Source organism: Fukomys damarensis, unplaced genomic scaffold (assembly GCF_012274545.1).
Source record: "Fukomys damarensis isolate Sample0158 unplaced genomic scaffold, DMR_v1.0_HiC HiC_scaffold_36, whole genome shotgun sequence".
Classification (NCBI taxonomy): domain Eukaryota; kingdom Metazoa; phylum Chordata; class Mammalia; order Rodentia; family Bathyergidae; genus Fukomys; species Fukomys damarensis.
In genome coordinates, this window is record NW_022900948.1 from 18,277,551 (window position 1) to 18,298,686 (window position 21,136).

General features: G+C 35.2%; 1 protein-coding gene across 1 annotated transcript in view; it reads right to left on the reverse strand.

The window, feature by feature from the left end:
• Erp44 (endoplasmic reticulum protein 44) overlaps positions 1-21,136 on the reverse strand; it is a 93,293-nt gene that overhangs the window by 18,058 nt on the left and 54,099 nt on the right. The window contains exons 5-10 of the mRNA XM_010614369.3: positions 11,093-11,277; positions 9,135-9,250; positions 5,996-6,053; positions 4,476-4,592; positions 1,460-1,571; positions 377-518 (exon numbers count right to left, since the gene is read on the reverse strand). Of these exons, the coding sequence (XP_010612671.1) occupies positions 377-518; positions 1,460-1,571; positions 4,476-4,592; positions 5,996-6,053; positions 9,135-9,250; positions 11,093-11,277 (730 nt within the window). The remainder of the gene's footprint in view (positions 1-376; positions 519-1,459; positions 1,572-4,475; positions 4,593-5,995; positions 6,054-9,134; positions 9,251-11,092; positions 11,278-21,136) is intronic.

Consider the following 21,136-nt stretch of genomic DNA (forward strand, 5'->3'; position numbering starts at 1 on the left):
CCTTTTTTTTTTTTTTTTTTTTTGATGTGCACTGGCAAAGACCAAACTTGGAGCAAAGCTAATTTCTTATATGATACAATTTTTTTCACAGATTAGTTCCTGAGCATTAATCTCCAACTGTCCAAGCATCATCACCAATCTGAACCACCTAATACTGATATTTCTAATTGGATCTATCATAATTCTCAGCCATTTGCATCATGCTCTGTAGTGAAAAAAGTGTAGGAATCATTGCAACCACTTCCATCCACCTAACAAAGTCAAAGTGTTACTCTTACAACACAGGACTATTTTGAAATATTTAAACAATTGCTTTAAATTCAATTTTGAGACAAATTATCAGTAATTTTTTTAAAAAAGCAAAATGGATACTTACAATACATCATTAAAGTCTCCAAAAACATACATGTGCCTAAAGCTGTCAATAGCTATAACAGGGCAATCTGCTGGAGTTTTCTGTATATGCAGAAGAGGATGTCTAAATTTGTCACAATCTGCATGTAAAAAGTTTATTGTACCTTTGAAAGAAATAAAATTTTGAGAAGTATATTAGAATTTTCTTGATTGTATCCTCTTAACATTTTGAATTTACAAAAAAAAGACATTATAAATAAGAACCTCACCCATATTCATTAGAGTGATATAGCCTAAAAAACTGAAACCTAAATATTATTAAACATTTAAAAGAAATGAGTTTAGTTCTTAAGGCAGAGATTAAATATCCTTAGAAATTCTAAGAAAACTCAAGTTTGAATGCTGTGAATCTTTTACTTTCTTTAAATGAGCAATCAGGTGCTATGCAAGTTACCCAGGTTTAGAGTAATAAATTCCTGAAACTGACGAGCAATGAGCTATTCCCACGGGACCATCCTTACTCTAGCTTCTTACAGCTTGTATTGATTGCTTTTTTATCTAATTCAACTCCAAAAAATATTTACTAAGTGACTAAAAAGAGTAGTTCTACACAATGCCATTAGTTTATTTTGACAAGAATTCTTCCCTGAATACAAAGGGAAGCAGTTGACACTCCAAATTATGTTTAGATATTTTGTAGAATCCACAGAAGCTACTCAATTTTCTTTCATTTAGAAATAAATATGAATTAGATTATGTAAGTTCTCTTAGCAGCACCTCTGGGAATGTCTACCAGAAAAGGTGTCAGCTAAGCATCAATATGCTGGGAGAAAGTGCTCCAAACTAATAATGTTCACCCACAACCCTAGTTCTCACGCTATTTGATTTTTCTCTCTAAAACAGTCATGGTGCAGAAAACAAAGAAAAACACTCCTTCGTATTATGTCTTCTAATGCCTCCTCATTTTCACATTTGAAGGTAGATGTTAAAAAATAACTTGTTAAACTTTTAACCCAATGTCTTTATGTGGATATAAGGGTAACAGAAGGGGGGAGGGAGAAGGAGAAAAAAGAAAGGATGAAAATAAACACCTTAATCTGTCTACCTTTTTCACTTATTAATTGCCGGGCGACTTCATTCTGGAATATTTCCAAACTTTCTGTATCCTCTTTCATGTGGAAGAGTATGAGAAAAGGCAGTCCTTCTTCTGTCAATTCCTGCAGAGAGAAACATTTGATGAAAACTATCAAGCCTCTCCATTTAATTTCAGCCATTTTCTAAGAAAAAACAATTGGGGGCCTAAGTGAAATAAGGCAGCGGTTGCAACATTCCAGGAAATAAAGGTCCAATGGTATAAACATTAGCCAAGAATGAATTTACCTCCCTCTTTACTCCACGAGTCCTTGCTCTGTGGCAGGAACTGATCTACTTTAGTTGGAACCACTGGGCTTAAATGCTAGCTAATACTGGACATGAAGCCTCAGGGACAGCCCAAAGAGGCCTCAAATTTAGAGATGACCAAAGAAGAAACTAAGTCAGCCCTTCATGAAGGTATTAAGAGTGGGGTAAACATGACCAGTATTTCCAATCTTTACAGGAAAAAGTAAAAAATTGAGTGTTCCAGCAACAGATAAATCTGGTTTGCATATTTATGCTTGCTTTAAGTTTATTACAAAATTCTACTTACATAAAACCTACCCAAAGCCAAAAAGCGTTTTATTCAGAGTAAAAGACAAAAATGTCATAATATAACCAACATATAACTTATCAACACCATTAACAAATATCTGCCTACATCTGTATACTTCTACATGCATACTATACACACACAGATATGAGCACCTTATAACATGCTCTACTAAAATCTTTTTATTATTGTTGAATACAGAAATGTAATGGGTAGACAGCAGATTTTAATCATTTATTTTCCTTAACAAATGCTAAGTTCTGGCTTATAAGAAAAAGTCCAAAAAGAGTTTTCACAAAGCACAATTACTGCCTTACGTGATCCTTTTTGAGGATCTCTATAACTTGGTAACTGCTTCAACATAAAGTAGAAATGTACATTTTATTCTAAAAACAAACAAATGAGACCTATCAATAGGATAAGTTTTCTTCCAATTTCTATCTCCATCTTTTAGTCTATTTCACTTGTACATAGGATAAATTATTAAGTTTCTTATCACATTTATCTTTTGAGATATGATTCACAAATCATAAAATCTACCATTTTAGATATACGATGATATACAAATATCACTACTAACTCCAGAACATTTTCATCACTCTGGAAAGAAACCTGTACCCATTAGCAGTCACTCCCCATTTTACCTTCCCTGAGCCCCTGGCATCACATTAAACTTCTGCTAAGCTAATTTAAAATTTCTTCTTCATAGTTTATCTCTTGGGCTCACATTTTTTTCTTTTTCCTACCCATTTACTGATGCTATTCATGGTTCTGTCTTTGGGCTTCTCTGCTCCAGCCTGACAACCATACCTAATGAAACAACTTCGATTACCAGTTTTAACTGGTCCCTTAGCTATGAATACAAGCCTAGCTCCAGTCCAGAACTCAAGCCTAGGCTTCCAATTGTCTGCTCCGTATCTCTCTGTCACAATCTAAGTATGGAAGACAAATGCACAGTCTCCTCCTCCAACTTCCCCATTTCCTTTTTTACTTCTATTTTTCTGTTAAGCACTTTGTTTCAGGGCTGTCATGTCTCTCCTTAAAAGCATTCTCTGATTCCACCCCATCTCTAGAAGTACAAATGAATTCTTTAAACTCTAAGAACATGTTCTCATTGTCCCTCAAGTGGTACAGGTTATGTCTTTAGTTATGTTATCTGTGCACAAGAAATACTACACTGAAAACCTCTTAAAGACATAATTTCATATTTTCCCTCCCTTTGCTCACAGATTTTTGTACACAAGGATATGCAATCAACATATGAAAAAAAAATGAAACAAATGTTATTGAATAAATACTAACTGGGAAACAAGACGCAGCAGTCACCTCTGAGGATATTTAAGAGCTAGGAAATTTAAGATAAAACACACATAACATTATTTTATTAGACTCAACAGAAGTATAGGCAAACATACAACTACGAGGAAAACAACAATGAAGAGGTTAGTAATTTGAAAATAAACACATTGATTAATTCACTAAGGTTAAACACACTCACTGGTAATTTATGCTTCCTGGGCTGCCAAGTTTACCTATGTCCTTGCCAGCATATTGTTTACCAAGCAAGTATGAAAAGATTAAGTAAAAGGAAATCAGAACAACCAGATTTAACAGAAATAAATCTTTCCCTATACTTAAGTTTAAATCATTTATGGATGGTTGGTTACAATATATATTAAATCTCAAAAATTATTAAATGTCAATCATTGAACATACCAACTAGTACATAAGGCAGGGGGATGATATGCTTAAGATTTTCCAAGTTTAAATCTTTAAAGTATGTTTTTAAAATTATCCTTGCAAGAACTATTAAAGCAGGAGAATAACATAACAAATTATTAAATCTTTTTGAGCCTCTTGAGAACTAAATGAACTAATGTAATAAAGAGAAATATAAGGAATTCAGTCAAACATACAAGCAGGAAAAGAATCAGGGACATTCTTTTGTCTGATAAACCATAAGCAGAAAGAGACTAATCCACTCTCTCATTCAGAATCAACGATAAGATCAAAGTGAAAAAAATTTAAATACAATTTTTAAAAATATTTCTTTTAGGATGGATGGGAACCAGAAAAAACTTAGTGCCAAAAGATTATTCACTCTAACTAAAATCTGCAAAGCACTGTTTCCAAAGCACATCCACTTAAACAAGGATTCTCAACCAAAAAGTGAGGATCAGATTCACTTCAGAGGCCTTTTCAAACTCATTTTCAGAGGTCTAGTAAATTACTACTTTTAACCATAAATGCAACAGAGGTGTTGTCACACAGCAAAAGAGCAGAATCAATGGCTAGTTTTATGAAAATGGCTATGATGTTCACCAGGTGATTTTTACAACTGATAAAGGCATTAAAAGTAGTATGATGGGTAGACAAAGCTTGTTCTTTAATATATGTGAATTTAAAATAATATCATACACTAAAAAGCCCATACCTCTCCATTTTCAAATGTTATTTCTCGGACAAGAGGAACACATTTATCTTGAATCCAATTGTAAGTCAAGTCAAAATTTGTCATAGATCCCAAGTACACCATATCTGGAGCAGAATGCTGTCATAAAACAGGAAAAATAAATTAAACAAATCTAACCTGCCCTGAAAAAACACACTTTAAAATTAATCTGTGAGCCCACAAAATCTACAGGAGATATAAAACATGGAACTTCTGAGAAAAAAGGTCATAGTTCAAAGTTAACGCTGTATCATGTACCTGACATTCCAACATATGACATATAAATCTTCTGTGTTTCCTTGGATATGGCTAATTAACTATGTATCAGCAAATTCACCAGAAACAGGCAGACATTGTGAAATGAAAAGTCATCCAAAGTCATCCAAAGGAATAAGCCATTCCTTAAAGTTGACGATTTTAAAAGAAAATTTAGAGTGAAAAATGCTTAAAAAAGACAAAACACTATACAGAGATCTAAGTCATGGGTGTCTCTTAACATTAATTACCTACTGATTAGTTCTCACATCCACTAAAAGCACCTACTATTGCTACCATCCTAAAGCAGTACACTTACAGGGTGGCAGATTTGACATTCAAACCCTGATGGTCTAATGCCAGAGCTCATGCTCCTAAGGACATTACACTGGAGACACTGCACTGGATTCTGATAATTTAGGGATGCTAATACTATTAAAGAAATGTACTTACAGAAAAATACAGCAAATACCCATCTGCTATGGTTTTAAGTGTTGCCCAAGAGTACATGTGCTGGAAGCATGGTCTTGTGTGGCAATACGACAGCTGGCAGAACCTTTAATAGGTGGAGTGTAATTAAGTCACTGGGGGTGCTGCCCTCAATCAGAAGTGATCAGTGTAGTTCTTACAAGAGTTGAGTTATTATTAAAAAAAAAAAAAAAAAAGCAAGGAAGATTGGCCCTTCCCTGGTCTCTGGGTTCCTATCTTAGCTGTGATCCCTTCTGCATATGGCTATTCCCCTCTCTGCTCCTCCATCATACTGTGATGGTCATGGACCACTGACACATTTTTCAAATTTGGCTCCCAGACTAAATGCAAAATGAGGAGGAAAAGGCCTGAGAGTCTGGAACTAGAGAGATCATTAATCCTAGCTCAGCCACTAAATGGGTGTGTGGCTTTAGGTATGGCCTGATTGAACTTTGAAATATTTGGATTAGCATAAAATGATGCTTCGAATAAGTTTTGAGTCTATAAACATCAAAATATATACAACTATACATTATACTATACATCTATTTAAATACCCTATTATAAACTGGGAGTAGTGGTGCATGTCTTTAATCCCAGCTACTCAGAAAGCTGAGACAACAGGATTGTAAATTCAAGGCCAGCCTGGGTAATTTAGTGAGAAGAGCTGAAAATGTAGCTCAGTGATATAGTACTTGCCCAGTAAGCCCTGGGTTTAATGACTGGTACTGTAAATAAACGTCTTATTATACACACTAAAAAAAAAACAAACCACTTACCCCTGGTGGCTTGTAGATTATATTGTCTCCACTATATCGTTCTGGTTTTGAAACATCCCTAACCAAAAGAAAAAAAATAGTAATAATATTTTTAAAAGAAAAACACTATCAGGAGGCAGAGGCAGGAAGATCACTGTGAGTTCGAAGCCAGTCTGGGCTACATAGTGAGTTCAAGGCCAGCCTGAACTACACAGTGAGATCCTGTCTCAAAAAACAAAAACAAAACACTATTAGTAATATACATAAAGAAAGCAGAACAAACTAGTTATTCTACAGTGTATGAATTATAAAGACTTGAAATACTTGCCCATCTTCTTTCCCATTTATAAGACTATGCAATAGTAAGAAAATCATTTAAAGGAAAAATTTACTATGAAGCAGATTTTTAAAGAAAAATTTTAGCTGTTTTTGTGACTAGTATTTTGTAAATTGGAATTAGCAGTTTTATCACTAAAGCTATCTTAACCCCAGACTACATTTCAACTGTGGATCAAGGACATTAATTTGTTCACACAGACAAATGTATGAAGAGTTTGCCACAAAAATGTGCACATATTTCAGGAAAAGAAAAACTTGTACAAATTTAATACTAAATTTGTTCAGACATCCTGAGATTAATAAAAGTTATCTTTGGCCTCTACAATTACAAGAGGTGCTAAAGGGGTGGCCATCAGCTTTCAGAAATATATTATTTCACACTGAACCATGAATTTTCTTTCTTTTTAAAACTAGTACTTCTAAAAAAGCAGAAAAATTAAAATAAGCTACTTCATGAAAATACAGTTCATAGAAAAAGCATTTTCTTTTAATCCACCCATTTTTTCCTATCTACTACAGATTCTACAACATAACAGGTACACAATAAATATTTGGTAAGAGAATTCTCCAACAAATTCTAAGCCAAATGGCTTTCTCTTTCTTTAAATAATTTTTAGATTAACTGAACACCGATTTATTTCTGGTTTCTGACTACAGCAGTCCGGGAGAGAAGAATGAAGGTGGTAACCTAGACTGATGTTAGAGGTAACAGAAAGGAGGAACACGGTATTTCCTGTGAGCTTCCTTTGTATGATGTATGCTCTTGGCACTGGATATATTACAGTGAACAAAACTGACAAAACCCTAATCACATGGGACTTATGTCGGGGTGAGGAAAGACTGACAGGTGATTAGATATACTTATACTGAGGTAGTTAAAAAATGTTAAAATGAAAAGTAAGTGGAGCGGCCGGGGATTTAGCTCAGTGGTTTTGCCGCCAGCCTGACAAGTGCAAGGTCCTGAGTTCAATTCTCAGTACCAAAAAAAAAAAGAAAAGTAAGTGGAATAAGTAAAAAAGAACAATATGAAGAATGATGATAATGCTACCCTATATAAGATTAACAGCAAGGATTTCTGACAACAATGACCCCTGGGGGAGGCACTTCCAGAACCAGGAGCAGCAAGGACAATGGCTCTGTGGCAGAAGTGTTTGCAGTATTTGAGGAGCTGTAAGGTGCCCTGTGTGATTAAAGAGCAGGGACTGGAGTGAAGGGAGCTCTGCAATCCACTCTGTACAGTGATCTTGATCTTCAAAAAACATCAGTAATGCTCAAGATGAAACATGCCATGAACAGCACAAAAGCACAGACAAAGGACAACAGTTACAGATGGAGAAGGATACATTGTCTCAGATATCTGGGGCCCTACTATGACAGCTACTGGAACTGAGTGTTTAACTATTAATGGGCCAAAAATAAAAGAGAAATAACACTGCATGAAAGTCAAAAGATGGTTAGGTAACCTCCAATGAGAAGCAGGTCAAGGATATAACCAAAGAACGATTGATTCATTTTTAAGAGAAAAAGAACACAAAGCAGAGAAAGAGAGATAAGGAATGGACCACAGGGATCCAATTTAGTGTTGAGACAGCAAAAGAAGAAGAGGGTAGGTGGGTGGGTGTTATTTGCTTATTTGTTATTTGTTGCTTGGAAAAATTGAAGAGGGTCAAGATTGAAAAAGACAACTGGATTGGTAATTGAGTCATTCTGTGAATGCAGAGACAGAGACATCCCTCAGCGAGATGGAGGCGAAAGTCAGCTTTTCAAGTGGTTAAGGATTTTTAACCAGTTAAAAATCTTGAGAAAAATCAAGGCAGCCAGATATAAATTCACCTCTGAAAACTGCAGGAATAAAAAAGAGACGTTTATAGTTTAAGAGATAAATGTGGTCCAGCAGGCACTGGCACACACCTGTGACCCCAGCTACTTGAAGACTGAGGCAGGAGGGTCTTACAAGCACAAGGCCAACTTAGGCAATTCAGCAAGACCCAGTTTCCAAATATATTTTAGAAAAGGCTGGGTATGTAGCTTAGTCACTTCCTTAGTTCAGTGGGGGTGAGGGGGTTTGCACAGAGGGAGAGGCAGAGGGAGAGGGAAAGAGAAAGACACATACAAAGAGACAGAGAGAGAGAGACCGACAGACAGAGATGGGAAGAGGGATAAAGCGGTGAATCGGGAAAGAAAGAAGCACGTTTCAGAAAAGGAAAGCAATATTGAAAAAGGTGACAACATAAGAAAGCAGAGACAACTGATGGATCAAAGCCCCAGATTCAAGGATATCAGTGAAGAAGTCAATCTTACAAAAGAGCGTTACTGGGCTGAGATGTGGCTCACTGGTAGAGCCTATGCTTAGCCAAGGCTTTTATCACCAGTACCGCTCTGCCAAGACTTGTTTCTATGCGAGAAGGAAGATATATGAAAACGTGCTGGACAGATAAAAAGAACTAAAGATACAAAGGCTATACTTCTCAACAAGAAAGATACTATGCTCCTGCAGTCTGGTAACTCACAGGTTAGCAATTTACCTGGCACAGGGTGTCAGCAAATAAAAGCATGCATGAATGAGTTCAGTGTTAACTGTTCCATTCTTCTTCTATAGAGGATACTATAGAAGAAAGAATAAACAGACTTTTAAGCCCTTAAAAAGTACTTAAGAGGTAGGTAGAGTGACTGGTCAATGACTTTAGGAGAACTGAGATAATATTTGGAGAGATCATCTTCAGAAAATGGCCAAAAAAAAACCCAAACAAAAAAACAAACAAAGAAGATTAACACGGCAGCCAAGCTGATCCATTAACACACCCTCAATTAAAATACTCACCCAAACGCAGAAAGGAAGGCACAATCGTCATGCAAAATACTTGCTACCCTTTCAAAAACTTTATAGTTGGCTGAATCCTTTTGTTCAAAAAATCCAATGATATTTCTTTTGCTGCGCTGTAAAATAAAAGTATCCAATTATGTTGCAAACATATATAGTTCTATAAGGGTTTTAGCATATTTACCACTTTTTCTGGTACCCACACAGCTCCAATGTTGTTCAATTATCTGTGACTGAAGTGTAACTATAAATGCACATTTAGTTTTAAACATCTAATACAGAACTACTAAAAATTACATCGAGTTGTAAATAATTTTAACTACAATAAAACTATACACATTTCCATGTAGCATTTTATTTTAAAATAAATTAAATAGGTTCAATAAATGAACCTAATTTAATCAGTGATTAATTTTGCTAAATAAGGCAACTTACTCTAAAAGGCAACTTAATTCTAAAACTGAAATGTACATGTCAAAATCTATTGTAATAGCCTAGATGTGAATGTCCAGATTCTTTGTATAAGAATTTATTTTCATTAACTAAATCGGCAAAATAATACAATAACTCCTTACTTTTGACTGTTCGTAAAGACTCTTCCATGGGTTTCTCATACTCCTAATCATCTGACTATATAGGCCAAAAATGAAGACCCCGTGCCCGCTCTCCATCCAGGCCATTTCTCAGGGCTGTGCTTGCAACAAGCAACACTGAGATATGAGGTATCTTCATCCAAGACAAAAAGCAGAGTTACAGCTTGCTCTGAAATGGCAACTTCCCCAACCCAATGTTACCCTTCTGTACCAAAACACAAAGCATGTGCATCTTTCTATCTGGGCCTGCTGTATTACCTCCATAGGATTTGGGGGAAAGAAAATAAATGTAGGAATGCCCACATTGCTTGCTGTAATATGAGCAATAAATTCCTTTGTCTCTGACCCAGGAGTTTTGTGTCTTTTGAAAGCAACTATGAAATTATTACTAGATAATTTATTAGCATGTAGGTAAGGTAAAATCACATCTCAAACTTGACAGTGACAACCAGTGATTGTGAAAAACTAAAATTCAACTGTTTTTGCTTTTGTTATTGTGTGCTATTTTTAAAACACTAGGACGTGTGATCAAAATATATGGTGAATGTTAAAATTTAAAAAAAAAACAAAAAACTAAAACAAACATTGCTATTAATCCCTCCCAAAATACTTCCCCTCTATTCAAACACATTTATCCCATCATTCTTGCCACTTTCTGAAGCAGTTCTGCAAGTTCTCTTTCATGGGTGTCTTTGCAAGGTAAAGGCATGGCTCTCACACCATTCGACATCTGGCTGTTCCCCCAAAGTCAAAATGACCATGAAAGGAAAACACTGTGAACCAATTCAGGACACTGAGGCAGCCCACCTAAAGACATGAAAGAACACAACTGAAAACACGAAACAGGACTTTTAGAACTGCCTCAGAAAGTAGGAAAGAAAATGGATTATGAGTGTTTGAAGAGGGGGATTAATGGCAATGTGTCTTTTCCTGTAATAATTTTAATGTTTGAAAATTCAGTGTATTTTTTGACTATATAATTAGTATGCACACAGTGGTTTGCCAAACTTAATAGGGGGTGTTTTTAGAGGATATTAAACCTTACATAAAAAGCTGATTAATGAGTAATTAAAGGAGATGCTGTAAAGGTCACCACTAAGGAAGACGTGGAAACTCTGGTTATATATGCTTGATTTTATATTCTATTTATAATCCAGGCTTCTCTTTGTCCTAAATTTTTTCAACTTTACTTTACCCTACATATTCTATACAGTAAAAACATTAGCATTTCCCTTGAAAATTCAAGAACATGTCAAACCTATTGCAACAACTACCTACAAGTGAATGTCCACATTCTTTGCATTAGAATTTATTTACACTAATGAAATCAGCAATGTTCTTCCAATCTATCAAAAGTTAACTTACATCAAGTGTGGTGATTTCTTCTAAGTTCTGCATTTCTTGAACAGGGTCACTTTTTTGTTGCCGGATGTAATCTGCAAGTGCTTTCACTGATCGTTGACCCCTGTATTCTCTCTTCATCATCATCCCATTACGGAACAATTTGAGGGTTGGGTATTTGCTTATCCTGTATCTCTGGGCTATATCAGCTAAAAGAGTAGTAATTTTTAAAAATTAATTTTATCTCATACTTGGTCAAGGTTAGCACATTAGCAAAATACAAAAAAGCTTACAATTATTTAGTGACGTAGTGAGACTTTTTAAAAATAATTTTTAGTTATTTTTATTTATTTACTCATGTCATTCTTTTTCAGTAAGAGAGAGAAAAAATATATTAGTCATGACTTGAGTTTATATTGGTTAAAAGGCCAGGCTCTGGGCTCTATTGTCTGGGTTTAAATCTTAAATTTGCCACTTACTGGCAGTATTAACTTATAAATTACAGAAACTATCTGTGCCCTAGTTTTTCATCTATGATGATAAGATAATAATTTCTATCATATAAAGTTGTTTTAAAGATTAAATGAAGCCAGGCGTGGTAGCGCACGCTTGTGATGTCAGCACTCAGGAGGCTGAGGCAGGAGGATTGCCAAGAGTTCGAGGCCAGCCTGAACTACAGAGTGAGACACTGTTTCAAAAAGAAAAAAAATCAAATGACATAATGAAAATGCACAACACACTATATGGTACATGAACATCTGACTATAAAAAAACTGCAATAATAATTGCACCTTTTGAGGACTGATAAAAATTAAAATATACAAGGGGCAAGGGATTTGGCTCAGTGCTTCCACTCCTGAGTTCGATCCCTGGTGCCAAAAAAACAAAACAAAACACCCCAACAGCAGCATATAAGCTACAGGAAGGGGAGTAACCAGGAGGCAAATTCATTAAATACTCTAAGACCTTTGCACTTACCAGGAATAGTTAAAAGTACAATATATTTTTACAAGTCAAAGTTGTGATTTGTTCACTCCAGGTTAATAGTCGGAGAATATAGTACTAAGGGTACATTAGAGATTAAGGATGGAATACAGGTTCTCAGAGGAAGAGTGGGAGAAAAGTCTATATAACTAAGCTTACATAATAGTCTAGTAAACTTGATGAAAAATTAATAAAGAGGAAATCACTGACTACTAAAGTTCTTTAAGCAGAAGCATATAAGAGTAACAAACAAAGGGAACCACTTGTCATATGTGAGACTGAGAAGAATGCTTTATTCAACAAATATTAATACATCTTCATTTATATACATATATTTAATATAGGCAATAATCTGTTCAGTTTAGGAGTTGAAACTTCCTTAAAACAGATGACTAGTAGATATATCAGCTATCTTCCTTTTTCAACCTACTAGATTATAGTAAGAGAATTATGGCATTTAGATGCAACAAGGTAATGAGTCCTATCACCTAAGCAAAGAGTTGATATGATTAAACTGGTACTAGAAACAGGCACCATAATATATAGAGGACTTTTAAGTTACAGGGGCACTGGTAATAAGGCAAAGGCCACAAGGCTTGGGTTTACTCTTATAAGAAAATCTACCCGAAGAAATAAATAAAAAGAAAACAAGGAACTTAACTTTCCCAAGAACACTGAACACCAAAACATATTATAAAATAAACTTTTACAATTATGTATAAATTTAAAAGCTTTTAATAAAATACTGTTAAAATTAAGTTAAATAGTTCCACTGGCCAATGTGCCAATGTTATGATCCATACAATGGAAAGTATTTTTAAAAGTTATTATTTTCCCAAGTGTCTGTCAATAGGTCAGTTTAATAAAGTACATTGCACCCATTCAATTAAACACTAGGCTGTTACACAGAAGAATGAAAAAGACCTCTGTACCTTTGTTGCTAAAGTGCAATATTCAAAATAGAGTATGTTGTTGAAATAATGTGTTGGGGAAGATGTATAGAAAAGGGAATCCTAGCACACTTTTGGTGGGAATATAAATTAGTAAAGCCATTATGGAAAACCTTATGGAGATTCCTTAAAAAATTAAAAATAGCACCATCACATAATAGGGCAATTCCATTGCTGGATATAGATCCAGAGTGGTTTGCATCTGGAATGTCCCCCAAGGGCTACTGTTCTAAATAAAGGCTTGGTCTTGAGTGCAGCAATGTTCAGAGGTGGCTGGAGAAGTAATTGGTTCATGAGGGTGGTAACCTTACTGGTGAATTAATCTAATGATGGAGTTAGATGATGGCATTATTGGGAGGTGGTAAAAAATTTAAAGGTGAATCCTAGTTGGAGGAGGTGGGTCACTGCGGGTGTGGAAAGGTATACCTTGTCCTTGGCCTGCCTTTCTCTACCCCACCATTACCCTCCCCTCTTCCTCACTCTACTCCCTCCACCACACCAATATGCCATGTTTCTGCCTTGCCACGGACCTAAAAGCTAAGGGGCCAACTGATCATGAGCTAAAACCTCAGAAATAGGGAACCAAAATAAACTTTTCCCCTTTTGTTCTTCTAAGGTACTTATTTTGTCACATAAATAATACAATATCCAAAGGATATAAAATCAGTATGTCAAAAAAGCTATAATCCTGTATTTATAGTAGCACTATTCACAAAAAGACATTAATGAAAATGTCCACCATCAAATTAATGGATAAAATATGATCAATATACACAACCATTATTTAATCATAAAGTAATAAAATTCTGTCATTTGTTTTGTTTTGATTTTGCTATCAGGGATCAAACTCAGGACTTTGCACTTTCCAGGCAGGTGTGGTGCCACTGAGCTAAATCCCTGGCCTGCCATTGGTTACAACTGAATAAATGTGGAGCATATTATGCTTACTGAAAGATAAATATTGCATGATCTCATTCATATGTGGAATCTAAAAAAATGATCTCATAAAAATAGAGAGTATAATGGTGACTTCCAGAAGCCAAGGTGGTTGGGGGTAAAGGGGCAATGGGAAGATATCAAGGGGTACAAAACTAAAGTTAGAAAGGAGACACAAGCTTCAGAGTGTACAGCACGATGGGCATGGTGGCATACAGCCTGCAATCTCAGTCTTGATTGCCTCTGAGTTCAAGGCCAGCTTGGGCTACACAGTGAGCTTGAGACCAACCTGAACCACAGAGCAAGACCTTGTTTTAAACAAACAAACATGTACAGCAAAGTGACTGTAGTTAATGAAGATATATCAAAAAATATACAGAGAGTGGACGGGTGTTACATGTCTTTACCATAAACATGATAACTATGGGAGGTAAACAATTGTTAATTAGCTAGATTTAACCATTCGACAATATACACCTTCAAACCATGTATGTGATTAAAAATATCTGTTAATTTTGAAAAAAAATTTAAAAATGAAATTATTAAAATCCTGTAGTTTTTACAATTTGAATTGGAAGTAACAGCATAAACTTCGTATGTGCATATGGGGGGTGGTATTGGGAAAGTGAACCCACAGCCCTGCATATGCTAGGCAAATACTCTTTGTGCTGCATACTCGACCTAAAATAAATTTTTAATGCATTTTGCTGTTTCAAAAATGTACTTCTAAGCTCTTTACCTTTGTGGCTACTATAATAACTTAATGGCAATAAGTATGAGGCTTTAAATAAAACAGAAAAGTTTCAAGAAAATACAACCTACTAAAACTGACACCAGAAAAAATAGAAAACAAAATTAAAGTAACAAAATAAAATAGTTCTAAAATTACTATAGAAACTAAATTTATAATTCAAAGCCTCCCATGAAAACTCCATTCCCATTAGTCTTATGAATTGAACATAGTATTTCTAAAAAACATGGGAGGGAAAGTAAGAAAAAAGTTTATGTTAATCTTAACAGCATAGATGCAAAACTATAAAAGAAAATATTAATAAACAAGAATAATTTATGATTTAGCCAAGCTCCAGTTTAGATTAATATTTGAAAACCAGTTAATACACAACTTTAATAGAATAAAAATTGTATTATTTCAATAAGATGCAGAAAAACACTTCATAAAATTTAACATCAATTTATGCCTAAACACTCTTAGCAAACCAACATTAAAATTTTCTATATTTAAATAAATACCATATAACTTGACAGTGAAACACTGCTGGTATTAAGAAAGAAATAAAAACCATGCATTGTGGAACATGCCTATAATACTAGCATTCTGGTAAGCTAAAATAGGATTACAAGTTTGATCCCAACCTTGACAACTCAGCAAGACCCTGTCTTAAAATAAAAAAATAAAAAAGGGCTAGAGTGTAGCTCAGTGCAAAGGTACTGGGCTCAAACCCCAGAAACCCCTCCCCCTTAAAAAGAAAAAGAAGAATGAATGACGCCTGCTATTCCATCTACGTAAAACTGTACTGGAGTTCTTAGTGTAATATGTACACTAGAAAATTAAGAATGTCATTATTTTCAGACAGTCTTACTGAGTTCATAGAAAAATCAAGAGGGAATCCAAAGAGGATTTCTACTTTCTAAGCAGGATACAGGAAGCAGAAATCGACTACTCCAGCAACTAGGAAAAGCTGAATTTTTTAAAACTCTACATTCTAAAAATGTAAACTACAATGCAAAAATGAAAGAAATAGGTAAAACGTTGCACTGCCACCTGGGCTGGCATGGTAAGACTGAAAAGGACCTCAAACACAAAACAAGTTTCTCCAAGGGATATGTATTGAGTGCTGAGGAGCAACAACACAGAAAGTAGGGTACGGGTGTGGACAAAAAGAAACGATAGAATCTTCTCTGGCCCTGTGATGCTTCAGAGATACTTTCACTACAAATATATACTTGTTGAAAAGCCTGCAATTTTGCATTCAGGCTATACTTAGCTATGATACAGTACTTGCCAGATTCTGATATTACACAGGCTAGGACCTGGATGTGGAAGACAGTGAATTTTCAAGACAAACTAGAGGAATGACTAGAGATGAATAATTATATTCAGAATATATAAAGAACCAATGAAAGAACTACCAGAAAAGATAAGTGAACTAAGATATTCAATTTATGATACAAATGACTAATAAATACAAAATCATTCTAAGCTGTAACCACAAAGCTACAAATTCAACCACCAGATGACATTTTGTCAATCATGACATTATGCCAGTCTAGGAAGGTAAAACAGTCCTACTAGTTCCAGTGGAGATCTACATTTAATGTTTTTTTCATTTTGTTTTGTTTTTTGGTACCGGGGATTGAACTCAGGTCCTTGCACTTGTGAGGCAGGTGGTAGAACCATTGAGCTAAATACATTCAATGCTAATAAGACCAAGTCAACCATGCTGGTGGCTCACTTGTAAGCAAGAAGCCAGGAAATTCTGTTAATTCTCAAAGGATTTGGGATGGACCCAGATGGAAGGAACTAGACTAACAGAAAACATTATTTTTTTTCCATTTGTACCCTAAGGGTCAGCAAAAAATGGACAGCAAAAGTCACTGCCTAAGACAACATTCTTTTAACTTTCTAAACTTAATGAATTCATGGACCTAATGAGAAAGGAGTACCCCCAAAACAAATATGCATAAGGACTAGGACAATGCTACAGACAAGCTCCAAAGGTCTTAAATACTAAATTAATTGATTCTGAATTTTATCCTGTTTCTGATAAGGAGGCAGAAATAGAGCTGGGCTTTCAAAAAATTCATCTGACAGTAACAGAGAAACAGGGAGACTAGTAAGGAAGCCACTGCAGTAGTCCTGGCAGAAACAACAAATCTGTTTACAAACTAAACATTCCTCGGATCAGGGAGAGAAAGACTGAGCAATTCTTGAAGACTATTATAGGATTACTCTATCACTTTATTCTCAAACAATATCACGGCAGCAGGTGTGCTTTTAATTATTAAAAAGCAAAATTTTTACAAATACATTGATCAATACTCAGACATTAAGGTGACTTTTTACAAGCTTCGGCCAAAAGTGATTTTAAGACAATTATAATGTGACATTTTGAAAATATAACAAAGAATGACATAGGGGTATAATGGGTTTTTAAAAATTAATTGAATAGATCAAACGTTCGATATCAACAGGAAGGTCCTGCTGCTCTTCTGGTCCCAGAAGGACCACTAGTGCCTACCTAGTACCTCTTTCTAGTCCCAAAACATGCCCCCCCAAAACAAGCAAACAATACCACAGTACAACAAAAAATAAAACCCTGAAAAGATTAAAAGGGAGCCTATAAGGCTACTCAAAACTCATGCTTAACCTGATCATCTAATTTCTGTTCTATGCACATGAACTCTTGACTTTGTATTTTCTTGTTCTTAATGTTGTACTTAAGTATATATGTCTCATAAAACTTCTCAATTTCTCATACTGTAGGTTCAACTTGCATTAGGAGGCAAACAGGTAAGAAGAGTTCAGATATATGGGAATATGCTCTATACAAATAAAATAACAAGAATAACAAAGTTCTTTCCCCAAAATGCTGGTGGAAGTCTGAAACTTCGGCACCAGCGGATATTATACAAACCTCGTGTTTACTGCCATACAGCTTCTAGCCACTGGAGGTCAGTAGAGAACCTACTCCCACAGGGGCAGACTGATGGGTTCTTCTAATTCAAAGCAACAGTAACCTCAGAGAGTGAAGACTACTACTCCCAAAACTGCCTAAGGAAGGAATATGAAGAAGGCGAAATGCGATTACGTTCCACAGTTAAAGTCAGGACATGTTTTATGTATGTGGTGTGCGCATGCCATGTGTGCATGCACGTGTCTATGTATGTATGTGAAAAATTGTAAAAACCAAGCAATTATAAAGAAGAAAACCAGGTGGGGATTTAGCTCTGTGGCACCGCACCTGCCTATCAAGTGTAAAGTCCTGCGTTCGATCCCTGGCACTGCCCCCACCAAAAAAGGAAGAAGAAAACCAGAATCATTTGTAATCCAACCACCACTGAGAAAAATCACTATGAACATTTTGGTTTATAACTTGCTAACTCAATAAAAGCTATGTAACTAAAAGTGGCATGTTTTAATTGAGAAAATATAAATTCTGAGGTCAGTCAAATAGTAAATGCAACACTCCTTGTTAAAACGGCTTCCAGCAACTTGAAAGAAATTCCTAGAAAGAGTAGAGTAATACCTTTTTTAAGAGTGATACTTTTTAGCATAAGCATTACCAACACTCTTAGTGCTGAGACAATATTGTACAGAAAAATAAAAACTGCCTCAGTTGAAAAATGCTATACAAGAGTCAGACTTTGTGAAATCATTTGGGGATTACCTGAACAATTTTTTTTAAGGTGCACACACTAATGATTTTTAAAAACGGCATCTAAATGAAGCTAAAACAGTTCTCATGACAAGATAAAAATTTGAAGTGATAAAGAGCATTTAAGTGACATAGTTCAGTTTTTCTGTGGCTGAAATTGGAGATTGAACCTTATAATCAATTAATGACTTAGATTTGGTAATACCTGGAACATATCCTAGCAATACTTCTTTTGTTAGGAGATGATGAGTTCATCTATTTAAAGAATTTAATATTACTATTCTTGCTATACTACTTGTAATTGTTTCCACAGGCAACAATTTTATTTTCTGAATTTTAATTAGTACATGTTTGTGGCACATGGCAATTATATCCATTGTGGAAAGTTGGCACATGTACATAACACATCTTAATTCTTTTTATGTTCCCTTTTCCCCATCTCTCTCCCTCCATCTCTTGGTCCCTTTCCCATTTTTAAAAGTTCTATATCCCTTTATTTATTTTGGGGGTTTTTGTTTTTGTTTTTGTTTTTTGACAGGGTCTCATTATATCCCTTTATTTATTTTGGGGGTTTTTGTTTTTGTTTTTGTTTTTTGAGACAGGGTCTCACTATTTAGTTGAGACTGACCTGGAACTCACTATGTAGTCCAGACTGGTCTCGAACTCACAGTGATCCTCTTGCCTCAGCCTCCCGAGTGCTGGGATTACAGGCGTGTACCACCATGCCCAGCTCTATATCCCCTTTTTAAAAATATTGATCTTTTACTTTGCTCTTTTATTTATACTTTGGGCTTCTCATATAAGAACAAACACGCTATTTAAGCATGTGTGTCTGATTTAGTTCACTTAATAATGATCTCAAGGTGCATCCATTTTTTGACAAATGGTTCAAATGTGCCCTTCTTCGGGGCAGAGTAATATTCCAGTCCATATAAACACTTTTTTTTTTTAAATTCACTCATCTGTTGGTGGACAGGCTGTTTCTAAGATTTAGTTATTATGAATTCTACAGCTATCAACATGGATATGCCTATATCTCTGTGATGTGATATCTTTAACTCTTTTGGGAAAATATCTAGAAGGGGAATAGTAGGGTTGAATAAAATTTCTAGTTTGTTTTTGAGGAAGCTCCATACCAACTGGGGAGGGAGCTCTACCAGTTTACCTTCCCACCAACAATGGAGCAGGACTCCTTTTTCCCGAGTCTCGTCAATATTTGTATTTGACTGACTGATTGAATGATTCACTGATTCTGAGACAAGGTCTTGCAATGTAGTTCAGGCTGCCCTTGAACTTGCAGCAACTAGTTGTTAAGCCTGCTGATGACAATCTAATCTCAAAGGGAGTTCAAAATTGCCTACTACAGTTTCATCTTTACTATTTTTGGAGCAAAGGGGAGAAAAGTAAGGCTGTTATACCAAGATTATACAAAAAGAAGGGTAGAATAAGCCCAGTATAGCTACTCTTGCCACCTTCTCTAATTCCCAACTGAGCTGAATCTTTCAACAAAAATAATCCTCCTAAGTATATAAAGTCATGAGGTAAAGGCAAAGCAGAAAGCTTCAAGAGATGCTGGTATGTATGGAAAAGAAGGAAATATAGGCAGCAAACCAATGAATAATAATAATATGTAGTAAGATGGATTTTCCTGCTAAGAGCAGTAAACTGGCATGAAGGGCAACTCCTACAGAATTCTTAACATTCTAAGGAATGTGTAGGTGCATCGCCTCCCAAACAGACTACTTTGAAAATACTCACTTGCAATGCTTTATAAAAATGAGTACCATTACATTTTTATATTTTCCTATAGTCCCACTGTTTGTTTAGGTTTATAGTTTCATCCTCAATACTTAAAGAGGACTGATAAAGAAAAAACCGAAATAGAGCATTTATAAAAATTTTTTTAAATAGGACAACACATAAGGTTTCTCGCTCAGACGGATTTCAGGACTAAATGTGTCATACTTAGATTCAGCTTGCGACACACTTACAAAGCAATAAAGAGCCACTCAGGATAAAAAATTACATGCAAGCAGAAGTTGATTCATACATTTGCCACATTAATTTCCTTCAAGATACTATATTGGGTTTTATCAAGTCTTTTGGTATTAACAGGAGAAGCTGTTTTCCTTATTATACCTACTGGATTTATTTCCTAATTTAAGCAATCTTTATAATTCTGGCATAAATTTTACTTAATAATAGAATACTCACAAAAGGCACATCTACATGTCATAACATCTTGTGGCAGGGAAGGAATGTTAATGGCCAGGAAATAGCACCTTATGGAAGAAAGAAGCTTTATGACCAACAAAATGCCCTTAAATGTCACACATGTTAATGAGACTTTCAAAGAAAAATTCAAAACAGCCACACAGAGAACTGTGACTCTACACATTCCTCAAATACCAGTAAAAGTCTATTCAAGAAAACTTTTAAATTCAATGATTGTGTGAGGGGGTCATTTATAGTGAACATATGTGTACAGAGCTGATTTCTAGCTTCATTTAAAAACATTCGTTCAAAAATTAAAGAAACAAGGCATCACTTCTTCCTTTTTTGCTACAAACTACAGATTTTGTGACTGTTGTAATATCCATTTTCTAAAATTTAAAAAAATTTTTAGCCGGGGATTTAGCTCAGTGGTTCCGCCGCCTGCCTTGCAAGCGCAAGGACCCGAGTTCGATCCCCAGTACCAAAAAAAACAAAAACAAAAAACTTTTCAAACTTGCAGAAAAGATAGGCAATACATAACAACTGAATATCCTCACCTATATTTTACGTTTTATCATGTTTACTGT